Below are 16,063 nucleotides of genomic sequence, written 5' to 3'. Positions count from 1 at the left end.
GCCATTAAAAATTTCATGATCGTAAGTTTTGTAGTTTATTATTCTGAAAGACAACCAATCAAAAGTGTAGAATTTCTAAAGAATGAAACATCCCGGGCGCCTGGCTGGCTCAGTGGGTTAAGCCGCTGCCTTCGGCTCAGGTCATGATCTCAGGGTCCTGGGATCGAGTCCCGCATCGGGCTCTCTGCTCAGCAGGGAGCCTGCTTCCTCCTCTCTCTCTCTCTCTCTCTCTGCCTGCCTCTCTGCCTACTTGTGATTTCTCTCTGTCAAATAAATAAATAAAATCTTAAAAAAAAAAAAAAAAAAAAGAATGAAACATCCCTGCGAAGACATAGGGGGAAGAAAGCAAAACAAAGGACAAGAGGCAGTGGCCAGAGGCCTGAGAGCAGAGCAGGGGGAATCACGACGGGAGGTATAGAAGTAGTTCAGGATACTGTGCAGATCTAGCCTTTAAACCATGACGTTTCATCTGAGAGGAGAAAACATGAAATGAACATGTTACTTTCGCATCACCTTTGCCTCTGCCAAGTAGATTCGGAAGAGGCAGTTGAAGTGTAAGAACTCAGAAGAACTTCTCAACCCCACAGAAAATCAGACAGGAAGGAAAGGGAAGGGAAAAGACAGGAGATGGGGAGGAAGGAAGGAAGGAAGCGGGAAGGAGGGAAGGAAGACAGGCAGGCCATAAAAGAAAGACTGCAGCGTTCTCTGGTAGGGGGACTACTGAGGGGGAGGGGGTGGGGGGAGGGGACTGCACAGGACAGGCAGGCCAGAAGAAGAATTGAAAATTGCCCCTGAGTCCCTCAGCGAAACCTGCAGGATCGAGTTACTAACGGTGACCCCAAAGTCTGAATGGGGACAGCAGGAAAGAATGGAGGGTTTCAGTCCTGTCCCTCCTAATTTTAAATTTGTGGCATGACCCGTAGAAAGCTCCTTCCCAGGCTCGGTGAGAAATAGAAGCCAGGACAGAAGGCGGAAGCTGAAATGAAAAGGCTGGTCGGTCCTGAAGGCAGATCCACAAAGAAACAGCTCTTTCAACTTCAGAAGGAAAAGGAGCAGTTATTAATTGTGCTGAATCCAGAGTAATTGTTTCCGTGTGGCCGGTGGCGCGGCTACGCGGGGGATAAGGCGGTCGAGTTTCCCCAGCCCTCGTCTGCTGGTTGTTGTTGTTGTTCAATAGAATCCCCCCCCCCCAAGATTCCGAAGCCACAAAGCAAGGGGTAGTGTTCAGTGACCTCCCGCACCAGCCGTCTTCGGGGCTTTGAAATTGATTTTCCTCATCTCAGTCTCTGATAGTCTGTCTTCAAGTGCGCCTCTCTAGTTCATCACCAGAGTGAAACGGCGGCCCCGAGAGCAGAGGGACTGGAGGCAGGCGACACGCAGGGCATCATTAGACACATCAGAACCGAATCAGCCTGCGCCCGTGTGCTCTGTGTTAAAAAAGAAGCTGCTGCTTTATTGCCAAATACAATGGGGGATATTCTCACAGGATTCGCTTTTTTCATTCCCAAATACGGTCTGAGAAGTAAAGAAAATCTCTCCCTTTCTTCTCCAAACCTCATGTGGATGCCGGGTCAAAACCGTCTGGTTTTGATAGTAATTTTGGCAGGATTTTTTTTTTTTTTTTTTAAACATGAGAAGCATGTTCCTGAGGCTGGAATGACCTGGCAGAGAGTCACAGGACGCGGAGAGACCAGAGTGACACATGGAAAGACGTTTCTGGATGGTGAATTCGGTGATAAAATAATTCTCTCCTCAGAAAACTCGTGGGATGCTTTTCAGATGGCGGAATTTCAGAGTCCGCTGGTCTGTTTCTTCGTTTGATCGTGGTGGAGTCTGCATATAACTGTCTGTTCCTTCACTGTTGATGGCCACGTTACTGCCAGGACAACCTTCATCCCTACCTGTGTGGCCTCTTCAGGCCCCGTGGGACACTCTGCGATGTCCAAGCTACTCTTGAAGCCACAGTAGTAATTCTCCTTCCTACAAATGTTGCTGAGACGCCGAAATCTCGGGGAGGCTCTCCCCAACGGAAACACCTCCAAACCCGTCCGTTTGGTCTTTGGGATCCAGAGGCCTCCTCAGGCCTCTGTCTGACATTTAAGGTACAGGTTTCTGTTTCCGTCAGGTTCTGCAGACACGCTCTGGGGTCTCCATTTCTCCAGCACCGGGAAACCAGGAGCAGGGCCCGTGTTTCTGATACATGGGGAATCTTCTGTGTTCACCCAACCTCTCCCCGTTTCTCTCCTCCTAGGTAATAAGTAAAGAGATTTTTCTAATCTAAGACAAACCTTTAATCTCTTAAATTTTGTATCTTTCACACATTTTGGTTACATCCCAAATCCGCTCTACGTCCGCTTTTCCCCAGAGGTTCTTCATGGTACCAAAGACTAAGGCAAGGGAATGGAATCTGCCTTTGGCCATGGGCCGCCATGCTGGTCGCTATTCAAATGCAGCTTGTTTCAGTCCATAATTGTGGACAGAGGTATTGCTCTCTGCTATTTCTGTACCCCCATGCGTGGTGTGAGAGTAGTAGAGAGCCTCATCCCTCTCTGGAGTCATGCCAGCTCCCCAAGATGCTGCCTACGAAGCGGGGGGGCAGGCGTCTCTCCCTGGGCCTTGTTGAAGTCTCTGTTTTATCAGCTCCCTTCCTGCAGGATTCCCCTCCTTGTCTGGAGGGTAACCCCTTCCGTCTCACCTCGAGTTTCTCCCCGACATTATGGCTGTACCCCAGTAGATGGGGCTGTAGGAAACCAACTAGAGACCCGGCCTCTTTCTGCTTCTCATTTTGTCTCCTCTCTCCTGGGGCCAACACAGTGAAGCAGCCACTGGAATCGAGAGAAGTGAAGTCGAGCACAGACAGCCGAGGGGGTTGAGCGGGGAGAATTTCAGGAGGAAAAACTCATTTTAAAGAGTATTGTACAGGGCGCCTGGGTGGCACAGTGGGTTAAACCATTGCTTTCGGCTCAGGTCATGATCCCAGGGTCCTGGGATTGAGCCCCGCATCAGGCTCTCGGCTCAGTAGGGAGCCTGATTCCTTTCCCCTCTCTCTGCCTGCCTCTCTGCCTACTTGTGATCTTGCTCTCTGTCAAAAAAATAAATAAATAAATAAATAAATAAATAAAGAGTACTGTACAACTTTAACCGCCCCCCATGCAAGTGGATAAATAAGAACTGATTATAAGAAGCACTTAGAAGAGAGAGCGCGTGCGTGACGGTGTGGGTGTGACGGAGAGTGACCAGTGTCCGGTCCCTGGGACTGTTGTCTTCCCCAAGAGCCGTGCATATGCTTTCTCCAGACTGCCTGAATAAATCCTTTCCAATGACATCGAGGAAACCATTTCTTCCTCTGGGCTCCTGAACATCTTGCTCATGCTTCATGCACAGTCCTAAAAAAAAAAAAAAGTAAGAATTCAAATCAGGAGACCCACTATCACTCACAGGTCAAATCGAGCCTGTCACCTGTTTTTGTGGTGATGATGAACTAGAGATGGTTTTTACACTTTTAACTGAAAGTTAAAAGTGTAAAAAAGAAAAAGAAGACTTCATGGGGAAAAAAGAAAAAGAAGACTTTATGACATGGGAAAATTCTATAAAATTAAAATATCAGTGTCCATTAGCATAGTTTTCTTTGAATACAGCCCCTACACGATCATTTCTGTATGATCTATTGCTGCCGTCCTGGGCGGGCATGGCCAGAAAAGGCTGCAGGGTTTCCTGTTCGGTCCTTCACAGTAAGAGGTTGCTCACAGCTCGTCTGAATGATCAGCTTCCTGCTTGGTCTGTTTCAATCCATCTTCTCCTCCGGAATCCCTGCCCATGTATAGAACTTCCTGTATCAAGTTTGTAAAACTAGGTATTCATTCTATAAGCATTGGCTTTTAGAGGTTGTTACCTATTGAATTGGAACCTGAAGGCCCCAAATGATCCTTTTTGGTCTTTTGGAATACGCAGCCTGTGACTTTGGGAAGATAAATAGCTGAGGCTTGTTGAGCCCTTACCTTGTGTTAGGTCCTAATAGAAACATGGCGTGTGTGTTACTTCCATTGAATCCTCATACAATTGTCTACATGGTAGCTACTACTCATAGTCCTATTTTATGGATGATACAACCAAGATGCAGAAAATTTGAGTCATTCACCAGATATCATCCAGCTCATTATAGGTAAAGTCTGGATTTCAACCCAGTCTTGATCCAGGGCCCATATTCTTAATGACCGTGCTGAATAGGGATATGGTAGGAGATTTAAAAAATGCTATTTCCAATGTAACATTTAGTTCAGACTACAAACTTTAAAATTTGCCCTGCTAAGTACGTCCATATGGGAAAAGAGACTCACAGTACAGTTACTAGTATAATTTATAGAAGTAGCAACTGATCATTTGCATCTAATTGTGTGTTTGACACAGTATTTTTTTAAAGATTTTATTTATTTATTTAACACAGATAGAGCACAAGCAGGGGGAGCGGCAGAGGGAGAAGCAGGCTCCCCACTGAGCAGGGAGCCCAATGGGGGCTCGATCTCAAGACCTGAGCCAAAGGCATCAGATGCTTAACTGACTGAGCCCCTCACACACCCCGACAAAGCATTTTTAGATACATTAATGGGTTTATAACCCTGTGAGATAAGCAAATCATTAGCTCCATTTTACAGATGAAAAGCAAAACTGAGGCTTCCTAAAGTCACGTATGTAGGAAATGATCAACCAGGAACTTAAACTCAGGTCTGATTTCTACTCCAGAATTCTTCCCACTGTACTTGTGTTAGGCAAAATTTCATAACTTTTGCGCTGTTTCTACTCCGGCAACATAGTTAGTCACTTAGTACTTTTCTAGAAATGGATTCTTTGTGACTTAAGGACCTGATTAGCCCTCGCAACAATATTCATAAGCAGTAATGCACATAAACTCATGAGTCTGACTCTTTTATTTATCTAACACTGCTATTCCAAGCACTTGACAGCAAATATGAACTCCTTTGAGCCTCACAGCAAACCTGAAGGGTAGAGGCTATTACTGTCTCCATTTTACAGATTAAGAAACCAGAACACAAAGAGATGGAGTAACTTCCCCAAGGACATATGCACAGTGAGCAGTGAATCAGGATTTGAACCTCGGTAGTCTAGCTTCCGAGTTCTGCCCTGTGAAGCCCTTAAGTTATTTGATATATTCAGTATTCTTAATACATTAAAATAAGGACATCGGTAGTAAAATTTTAAAATATTCAGCTATGTACCATCTATAGTCATCTTTCACAGAAACTGTATTGTACCATAGTGGAATATTCTATATATATTACATACATACATTCCCTATATATTCCATAGTGGAATGTTGTACCGTCGTGGAATATTCCAATATGGAATACCCATAACCTCCTGAATATGTAAGAGAAAACAGTCTGTTGACTTCACAGGACATGTTATTAGAGAAAATAATAATACGTGTTAGGACACACAGTGAATTCACAATAACTTATTGGTATAACAGGAAATATAAACCATGAAAAACATGGTACTTTTTTTCTTTAATTTGGGGACTTTGATTGTTAATAGGAATCTATATTAACTGTCGTTCCTGGAGAATTTCTTTGTTTCTTTCTTCTTTTTTTTTTTTTAAGATTTCATTTATTTATTTGACAGGCAGAGAGGCAGGCAGAGAGAGAGGAGGAAGCAGGCTCCCCGATGAGCAGAGACCCCGATGCGGGGCTCAATCCCAGGACCCTGATATCATGACCTGAGCAGAAGGCAGAGGCTTTAACCCACTAAACCACCCAGGCGCCCCTCCTGGAGAATTTCTTATACAGCACTCTTGTCATGTGATCATGTAATTTCTGCTTATACATTTTCAAAACGTACAACTTCTAGAGGCATTTTCCTCCACTGCCATCCAGCTCAGTTGTTAGAGACTGTTTCTGTATTTGATCTAAAACCCGCTTCACTGACCCCTTCATTTATTTAGGTTGGTTTTAGAAGTGTTCTGTGGTTCCTTCCTCTTTCTCCCCCTTCCCTGGTTATGTTTGACATAAGCTAAAAATAAAATCGGTTTGCATCCCTTGAGACCTGACCAGCTGCCTGTGGCCAAGCTTGATAGCGCTTGTTAGTGGGAGAGCAGGCTGGGGTTAGAATGTTTCCGTGGAATTCCAGAAAAATAAATCTGTCTGCAGAACATCAACATGATCATGCATCCTTATGTTTATATGAGTATGTGGTCGCATGTAGTCGTAAAACACAATGTGTAGCTTTAAGGTGATGTGATTTGTCTTAAGTGGAATGTGATTATGTTCTTAGTACAGTTCATACAAGGAAGTTTCTGAATGGTTTTGGGCAAGAAATGGTGTGATTAGAATAACTGCAGAGCATCTCAAGATATCTACTTGAAGGGACGGTAATAATCGGTGTACATCAATACTTCTGTGTACTTTACAAGTCAATTTCTGTCATCAGAGTCACCAATATGAGTTGGTTAAGATATTTCCTTAATTTCTAATATTTTTAAATAGAGGTAATGAGGTAATGAGAGAGACAGAAGACAGGGGGAAGAGCTCATGGATAGCTGTGTCTTTCTCCCACATGTTAGCATATCTGTGTCTTCTGATGATCATTCTTCTGTTCCACAGGCATTTCCTATTCAAAACAGGAACAGGGACAACGCCACTGTTCAGCACTGCAACCCCAGGATACACGATGGCATCTGGCTCTGTTTATTCGCCGCCTACTCGGCCACTACCTAGAAACACGCTATCAAGAAGTGCTTTTAAATTCAAGAAGTCTTCCAAGTATTGTAGCTGGAAATGTACTGCCCTGTGCGCTGTAGGGGTCTCCGTGCTCCTGGCGATACTCCTCTCATATTTTATAGGTAAGAACCCAGTTTGACAATTACTTTGTCTATACGTTGGGATGTTATATGGTGGTCTTGTTGGTTTCATCCATTTAGGTGGCCAAGAAGGATATTACGAGGTTTAGTTTCTGGAGGAGGGATTAGTTAATACCTTGTCAATCCACGGAATGTCTTCAGTCATCTTCGGGCAAATTTGGATAAATAGAAAAGCTGCATTTGCCCAAAAATTGAGGTCTATCCTTAGCCGAGGACTAGAGTGTGAACTTGTGTTTGGTGTATCCCTCTTGAAACATGGCTAAGTCTGTGACATCTCATGTACACGAAGTCAGTCATGCACTTGCAGGAAGGAATGTTGCGCAGGAATCCCTTCAATGCATATTCGACGGGGAGCTCTCTGCTCCTTGTACTAGATTACACACCTGTCTGCTAACTCAGCTATCTTGGTGTAAAGCTTGTCACTCAGGACCGTCATCCTGGCCTCCACACTCTCCAGAGACCTGTGCATCCATAACACAACGAATGACTTACATACTCATTCATACATGTAGATTTTTCATCTTTTCTGATGTCATACTGATCATGGTTTTCATTTCATAGTAACCCAAATTATGGGAGCTGCTAACAGAAGTTGTAAATAGTGCTTTTCTTTAACTGTTTCATAACTGTATGAGCATTTGGATTATTAGAAATGGATTTTGTAAATCCCAGAAATGACCACATCGAAATGCTAATAGCATCCACCGAGGTTCATCACAAGTGATATGGTTTACCCAACAAGAGCCACAGCCAGTAATGCATCCTCAGGTTTACAATGCAATTTGTGATGCCCCTGAAATTCAAGAACTGAATACGAGTATTATGGAGCCATATGTGTAGTTGCGTGGTGCTTTTGCCGTGAACATGTTTCTGTCATTAGCTTCCATACTCCTTATCAATGATGTATTTTGGAAAGTGAAATAACCATTTTGAGCCATGACATTTAAGAGGAATATAGAACTGTAAAGCGTGAAGGAATTTTAGGGATAACTGAGTCAGAGATGGCAATTCTGGGGCATGTTGTATACTATTACTTCCAATCCTTTGGCCGTGGCAGACATCACTAATGAATTGGGGCCCTCTTTCCCACTGAACCTGGAGAAAACCTCGTTACCCCCGTCACTGGGCTTCATACACCACCTTGTAGCACCGCTGTCCGTCTAAGATGAAATGTTCTTGTCGTTTTTCAATCTGAGTTAACTCCCTTCTTGTAAAAATGCTCTAAGCAAGTACCACGAGGGTTGTCGCTTGGCCAGGATCCCATGCTCATGAACCGTCACTACACTCTTTCATAACACTCAAGGTAAATGAGGACCATCACAACAAAAAATCAGTATTCGGAGATGGAGTTCTAGTATTCAGCTGGAAAATACCTAGCCATTAAGAGAATCTCTTCTCGTTAGTTGTATAAATTATCTGTATCTGTCAGCAGCGTGCTGCTAAAGAATTTTAAAAGGTTCTGAAATGCACGAGGCATAAATGGGATGTGATAAATTAAGCATACATATTTGTAGGGGATTTTTTTTTTTTTTTTTAACCACAGTACATGCCAGACCAATGAAGAACTGTGTGGGGCTGGCAGTCCATGTCTGTGTTGTTGCTCTGTGGGTAAGCGTCCTTTCTGATTGCCTACCAGATGCGCAATATTAGGAATATCAGTTTTGATACCATGCAGTTTTATTTACAGTGGGTGATTAGCAGGAAAAAATAGCATTTTAAAGTGAGATTAGCTCTCTGTTATTTGTGAGACTTGTCCTCCTTTCAAGGGCCCCTAGTGAATATCGCTGAGTATCAGACTTCTGAGTAAACACTCCAAATGTTCCTTTTCTTCAAACTGCCTGTTTTCCTATTTCTCAGCCCATTGTACTTTATTCCACGATTCCATACTTTTTCTCACTATCATCCACTTGTCCCTCTGATTTTGTCTCGCCCCCACATGGAAACACACAAATTATATAGTTAATATACTCAGTTCAGCAGATACTTGTCGAACATTCGTTATGATCTCGTTCTTGTGCTGGAACTTAACTGTTCTCTGGCAAAAATTACTTTTATCCTCAAAGAATTTTCTCATACTTCCATTGCTTTAATTAAGCCCAAATACACTTACCATTTTCACTGGTCTTCCTGTACTTGAATGACTAATACACAAATGCAATGATTTTTTTTCACTGGGGTTCAAATCAGGTAAAGGATTTGTTCATCAGTTAGCATGATCCATCTTTTCAGGCCGAAGAGACTGTGTTCACCCTTGAAAACAAGAACAGGGCACTCCTCGTCAGGGAAGGTTGTCCTTTTCTATTGACATGGTGTACAGCAGAGATGGGGACAAGGGACCTTTGCCTGTCCGGCTTAGATCAGTCTGATAAACCCAGAATCGATGGGGAGACCGATGTCCTCATCAGGTTGACCTCACAACCTTTAACAAAAGTACCGCCATCCTTACACTTTTTTTTCCTCATTCCCTTAGAGGTCCCTTTTCTCATATTGACTGTCAATATAAAGCCAAAGCCTTAAGAAAGAAAGAAAAGAGAAAGCTTGAGGAATTACTTCTGTCCCAGAATTTTCTTCGTCACCTGCCAGGAAGGTCGTGAGAAGTTAGGAGAATGTAATATTAGCATGTCTCTTCTCTAAGATAAAGTTATCTCAGCAGAGTCAAGGTGAGTCACCTCTAAAACAGAGGCAAGTAGGGGAGGAGAACAGGTTTTGTTGTTTGTCTTTTCTATTCCTATCAGACTTTCAGAGAACAAAGAAAGGGTGAAAACGGAAGCAAAAATATATTCCCGTAGGTCACTGTGAACTTCTTGCATACGCAACCACTCGTTAACTTCTTGGGGTATACCCTTCCGGATGTTTGTCCACGCCATATGGAGTTCCGTATTTTTAATGCATTTGGTACCAGGCTTTCTCACTTGTCACTTATGAAAACATTGTATGTGTATGATTTTATTTAGTAGCTATGTTTAACCAGTTTCCAGAAGTTCAGTGACCGTTTTCTTATGCGTGTGTGTGTGTGTGTGTGTGTGTGTGTGTGTGTGTGTCTTGTTGACCAAAATTTTTTATTTTTTATTTATTTTTTAAAGGTTTTAGTTATTTATTTGAGAGAGGGAGAGAAGGAACATGAGCAGGGGGAGTGGGAAAGGGAGAAGCAGGCTTCCCCCTGAGCAGGGAGCCTGATCTGACGCTCAACCCCAGGAGTCTGGGATCGTGATCTGAGTGGAAGGCAGACGCCCAATGACAGAGCCACCCAGGCACCCTGACCAAATATTTTTAAAAGATTCATTTATTTATTTTAGAGAGAGAGTGAGTGCATATGCAAGTTGGCAGTGGGGGGGGTGGGGACAGAGGGAGAGAGAGAATCCCAAGCAGACTCCCTGCTGAGCACAGAGCCCCACTGGGGGCTGATCTCACAATCCTGAGACCATGACCTTCGCCAAAATCAAGAGTCAGACCTCACCTGACCCAGCCACCCAGGTGCCTCCGGTTGATCAAATATTTTATCAGAATAAATCCTTTGAAGGGATGTACCAAAATAGTGGGTGTGTTTTACATTTTGACAAACTATTTCCAAATTACCCTGTTTACACAACTACCAGTGCCGCTTACTATCAAGATTTTTGACCCTTGACAATCTCAGGCTAAAACATTTTATTGTTGTTTTCATTTATTACAGAATATCTTTTCTCAGACATATTGACCAAATTATTGACCTATTTATGTGTGTGTGTGTGTGTGTGTGTGTGTGTGTGTGTGTGAGAGAGAGAGAGAGAGAGAGAAAGAATGTCCGTTTCTCCCATTTTTCTACTGGGGCTTTTCTCCTTTTTTCCCTTTGATTTGCAAGTGTTTATTTAGAATATGAGTCATTTGTCATATGTGCTATATATTTTCCAATCTGTTATTAATTTTGTTCATAATTGTTTTTGCCATATACCATATCGAATTTTTTTAGGTAATTATATTTATCAGTTTTTCCCTATAATTTCTTTTCTTTTTTCTTTTTTTTTTTTTTTTTTGAGAGAGAGCATGTGAGCCCACAAGCCGGCAGGAAGGAGGGAGATGATCTCAAGCAGGTTCTACCCTCAGCACAGAGGCTGACATGGGCTCAATCTCACGACCCCGAGATCATGACCTTAGCTGAAATCAAGAGTAAGACGTTTAACTGACTGAACCACCCAGGTGCCCCTCTCTGTGATTTCTGAATGTCACATTATACCTTATAAAGTCTTTAATCACTCTAGACAGTATTTTTTTAAATTCACTTAAATTTTCTTCTGGTACTTTTATGGTTTTTCAACAATTATTTTTAGGTCAACATTTTTCTGGGTACTCGGATAAATGCTAGAGGTTCAAATTAGCTTTTTCCCAGAAGCTCATGGTCAAGTGTCATACATGAACACACTTTTAAGAGTACATAGTTTCAATAGCAACTTGAGCCTTAGGAACAAAAACTAGAAGAGTAGGGAAGGGAAAATATGGGTCCCTAGCTGAAGTTGTTGGGGAAAGACTTGATCAGGCAGGTGATGCCGGAAAGATGAGGAAGAGTTCAGTTCACGAGATTAGACGGCACAATGGGGGTCAGGTGAGGTCTGACTCTTGATTTCAGCTAAGGTCATGGTCTCAGGATGGTGAGATCAGCCCCTAGTCGGGCGCTGTGCTCAGCAGGGAGTCTGCTTGGGATTCTCTCTCTCCCTATGTCCCCATATCTTCATGTGGCTAGTGGCTACCATTTTTTTAATTTTTAGAATTGTTTTTACTTTTTGAAGTTTATAATAGAGAGTTTCTAAGAGATTCAAAGTATAAAGAATAGCAGAAGATAAGCTCATGTACCTTCTACCCCGGTTAAGGAAAGCAGTATTATAAATGTAGTTGAAATTGTCATTCTTCTCTTATTCCTCCTCTCCCCTACAGGGGTTCCTATTCTTTTTTTTTTTAAAGATTTATTTATTTATTTGACAGACAGAGATCACAAGTAGGCAGAGAGGCAGGCAGAGAGAGAGAGGAGGAAGCAGGCTCCCTGCTGAGCAGAGAGCCCGATGTGGGGCTCCATCCCAGGACCCTGGGATCATGACCTGAGCCGAAAGCAGAGGCTTTAACCCACTGAGCCACCCAGGCACCCCTAGGGGGTTCCTATTCTTTAATCAGATGTTTATCACTGAATGAACCTTTTAATACTTTATGTATTTCCCTCATACTCAATACTTAATCCTTAAATATTTTTTATTAACATATAATGTATTATTGGTTTCAGAGGTGCAGGTCTGTGATTCATCAGTCTTATACACTTCACAGCACTCACCATAGCACATACCCTCCCCAGTGTCCACTACCCAGCCCTCCATTCTTTATACCCCCCTCCCCTCCAGCAACCCTCAGTTTGTTTCCTGAGATTAAGAGTCTCTTATGGTTTGTCTCCCTCTCTGGTTTCATCTTGTTTCCTTTTTCCCTCCCTTCCCCTATGATCCTCTCTCTTGTTTCTCAAATTCCTCATATCAATGAGATCATATGATAATTGTCTTTCTCTGATTGACTTATTTCGCTCAGCATAATAACCTCTAGTTCCATCCATGTCGTCACAAATGGCAAGATTTCATTTCTTTTGATGGCTGAGTAATATCCCATTGTATATATATATACCACATCTTCTTTATCCATTCATCTGCTGATGGACATCTAGGTTCTTTCCATAGATTGGCTAATGTGGACATTACTGCTATAAAACTAGGGTGCCCCTTCAGATCACTACATTTGGTTAGTGGCTACTATTTAAACAGCTATTAGAAAACTACTCTAGGTTGGAGATCATGAAACACTGTTGGGATAGAGGAGTGAGCAGAATTGAGAAGTTATAGCTGATAGTTAATAGAATAGATACGCCATCGTTGAGCATAGCCCAATTTTAAAAGTCAAATGTTCCAAGCATGTACCCGTGGCCAGCTTCTTTTTGACAGAGTCACATTACAGCTTTCTTTAGATGACCAAACTCCCAATTAAAATCCTCCTTCAATGCATTAATCTTTAAGTTGGTGTGTTTCTACACAATTGAAATTCCACTGAACACAAAGAGAAGACTCAATGACAATATTTAGTGATACAGACCGACCAAAGGAATACTTGTGCCACTTTTTCTGAGCCTGAATTTACTCATTCCTCTTTTTTCTGTTCTAAAATTAGCAAATTAAAAGATGGGCCGATATCCAGTAAATATACACCAAAGAATGGATTTAAAAAGGGATGGTCTGTTGGTTACTTTTGCTTCTGTGCAGTTGTGGAATGAGTAGGAGCCTTGATTATTCTTTCCTCACAGAATGCTCTTTTTCCTGGGTGGGAGCTGACCTTGAAATTTTGATGTCGCATACACAGAATTTGCCCAAAAATCTAATCATAAATCATAAACATTATTGAAAAATAATAAAGTCAAAATAAATGTCAGAATAATTATGTTAGCCCCATTTAAAACTGCAACAAAGTCAAGTCAAACTTCCAGTGACACCATGAGGAACATTTAATCTCGTTAGCATTTCCCTATACTTTTAGGCAGAGTCTAAAAATTCAGATCAGTTCCCCTGTAGAGTAGCATCAAAAGTATTTGCACATGTTCTTCAAACTTGAGAAAAATGAGAGAAAACAAAAATCTTAACAAATTCCACTTCCCGGTTTACCCCAACAAATAATTCCTCGGACGACACTTTTTTTTTTTTTTTACTATAACAGCTTTATTGAGTTATAATCCACATCTCATATAGTTTACCCATTGAAAGTGTAAGAGTCAACATTTGCAGTTTTGCAACAATCACCATACTCAATTGTGGACATTTCCATCACCTCCAGAAAGGGTACCCTGTTCTATTAGTAGTCGCTTCCCTTCCAAACTCTCCACAGTCCTCCCTGCCACCTGCCCTGCCCCTATCCCGCAAGTATCTTAACTTTTGAGGGACTGGTTTGTCAGCTCATTTCCTAATAATAAGAAATAACTCAGCATTGTTTTTCTTCTGGACTCCCGACATATGCTGTCAAGCAAAGAACTACTTGCATTTTCAATATTCTTTTTAGGTTAAAAAATACATGTGTAGTTATTTATTTCCTTTGAACAGCTGCTACCAACTGATTCCTAAAATAGATGTTGTCACATGTCTGCTAAAAAGGCTGTTTAACAACATAAGCATTCCCTAGATCTAGCAAAACATAACCTGTCGAATTTAGGTTCATTGCCGTTATGATTCCGTGGCAGTTATCTGTCCTACTTCTGTGTCGATTTGCATTTTATGAACATTTTTACCTCTCCGTGTACCTTGAAATTGATTATGGTACTAGCTATATATATGCAACTCAGGGTCAGAGGGAAAAACACGCCAGCCTTTTATGCTTCATGAAAAATCAACCATTTAAATATATATGGCAAAATAAAATGTGTTGTGACATTCTTTTTTCTTTTTGGACATGTCTTTGTAATAAAAGTGCTGTTTTATTGGGTGATAGAACATAACCAAGCAATGAATTACATACCATTTTTCACTACGGCTTCTTCCCTTAACTCCCGGCTGCATTACATTCAGAAAATGCATTTTGCCCAAGATGGAATGCTGGCTTTTTAATAATACTAATGTGATTTCATCATATTGAAGAAAAAAATATTGCCTTTTTTAGAGAGTTGAAACTTACAAACTAAAAATTTTAAATCAATATATCAATATTTTATTTTCTCCTTGGACACATGAAATTAAGGACATATTTATGCCTGATTCGGTGGTGAGTGCAGGATTAGAACGGAATAGTTGATCCCGCTAGGAGAGGAGGAAACTAGTAATGTGATAAAGCACATCACCACAGCACTCTGCAGTCAGTCTGTGAGTTCAAAAAAGAAAACAATCTAAGAACCCATTCTAGATTGTTGTATTTTTTTTCCTTATTGAGGACAGGACTTTGTATGAGTGAAATTGTGCTTCCATATATGTGTGTATGCGTTTGCGTATATGTGTATGTGTGTATATGTGTGTGTATTCACAGATATATAAAATATCTATTTATAGATATGTATCTCTCCAGCATCCACAGGAAAGTTTAGCTCTTTTGTCATATTTGCACTCTATCCTGACTTTCAGTGTGAACTACAGAAATGTATAGAAAATATGAGTTTAGTTAATTTATAGAAAATATTAGTTTTCTATGTCATAAAAAGAACCTAGCGAAGATTGAGAGGTCACTTGGAATTTAGTTCCATTATAGTCAAACCTGTGTAATTGCCTCAGTGACTTTCTGAGTTGAACCTAACGTGAGAAAAAGATTGTATACTGCACTTTTGGACATTATAATTTTTTGTTGCTTTTATTAGCACAACATACAAATGTTCAGTTTGGAGTTTATCCTCATATTATTTATTACTATGCATAAAAGAGAAATCACCAATTTCAAGAAATTAATACAAATGTCGGAAATAAACTCCTCCTCTCCTCCCCCAAAATAATTTGTTTTACTCTTAGCTTGATACGAGGTCAGCTAAAGTAAATAATATATGAGAAACACTCTGTTTACGCAGACTGTTTTTACCATTCAAATATAAAGATCTCCCTGACTTGAAAAACACCCAAGGACAACAACAATAAGAAATACCTTTAAAGCCATCTAAACTCCAGTTCCTGCCAGACGTAAATATCTTCTCTGTGAAATACGGTGCTGTTTTCTGTGTTTTAGGCTATCATTTTTGTGGAATGTAGCAACATCTCCTGCCTAATGACAAGTGGAAAGCATAATACAATATTTACCATTTCAGTGCTACATTGCATAAATATTTAATTGGTGTTGCATATGCCATTTGCTTTTACATTAGTGGTACTGAGAGCAGCGTGTTCCGAGAGAAATATCTTCATGCAGAAGAATGAGAGGAAAAGTAACTGGCATAGATACGATTTTTTATAAACTTGATAGATGCTTAGGAGTTTTAGGAAGGAATTCATCCTAACACCTCTAAGTTCTATTGAATCTACATTCAAACAAATGTCTCATCCTCTAGTATAACAGGTAAAATAAAACTCACATATGTATCCACTCTTTTAATTTATTGTTTCTGCATACCATTAGAATGTCTGCCGACTCCTCACACCTCGTCTTTTTTCCTTGAAATTAAGGTTCCACGGTTCCTTTGTTAGTGCTTTGTAATGTCACACCAGAGAAGGAAGTGACTGTCCATTCATC

At 41.1% G+C, this 16,063-nt stretch overlaps 1 protein-coding gene across 12 annotated transcripts in view; it reads left to right on the top strand.

Annotated features, from left to right (window-relative positions):
* The window catches only part of TENM3 (teneurin transmembrane protein 3), a 1,246,978-nt gene that overhangs the window by 1,072,785 nt on the left and 158,130 nt on the right, over window positions 1–16,063 (top strand). For all 12 annotated transcript variants that reach the window (XM_032328838.1, XM_032328846.1, XM_032328840.1 and 9 more), the window contains one exon: window positions 6,618–6,856. In XM_032328838.1, the coding sequence (XP_032184729.1) occupies window positions 6,618–6,856 (239 nt within the window). The remainder of the gene's footprint in view (window positions 1–6,617; window positions 6,857–16,063) is intronic.

Source organism: Mustela erminea, chromosome 21 (assembly GCF_009829155.1).
Source record: "Mustela erminea isolate mMusErm1 chromosome 21, mMusErm1.Pri, whole genome shotgun sequence".
Taxonomy (NCBI): domain Eukaryota; kingdom Metazoa; phylum Chordata; class Mammalia; order Carnivora; family Mustelidae; genus Mustela; species Mustela erminea.
Note: the sequence above shows the minus strand (reverse complement) of the source record. Positions and strands in the feature narration are given on the sequence as shown.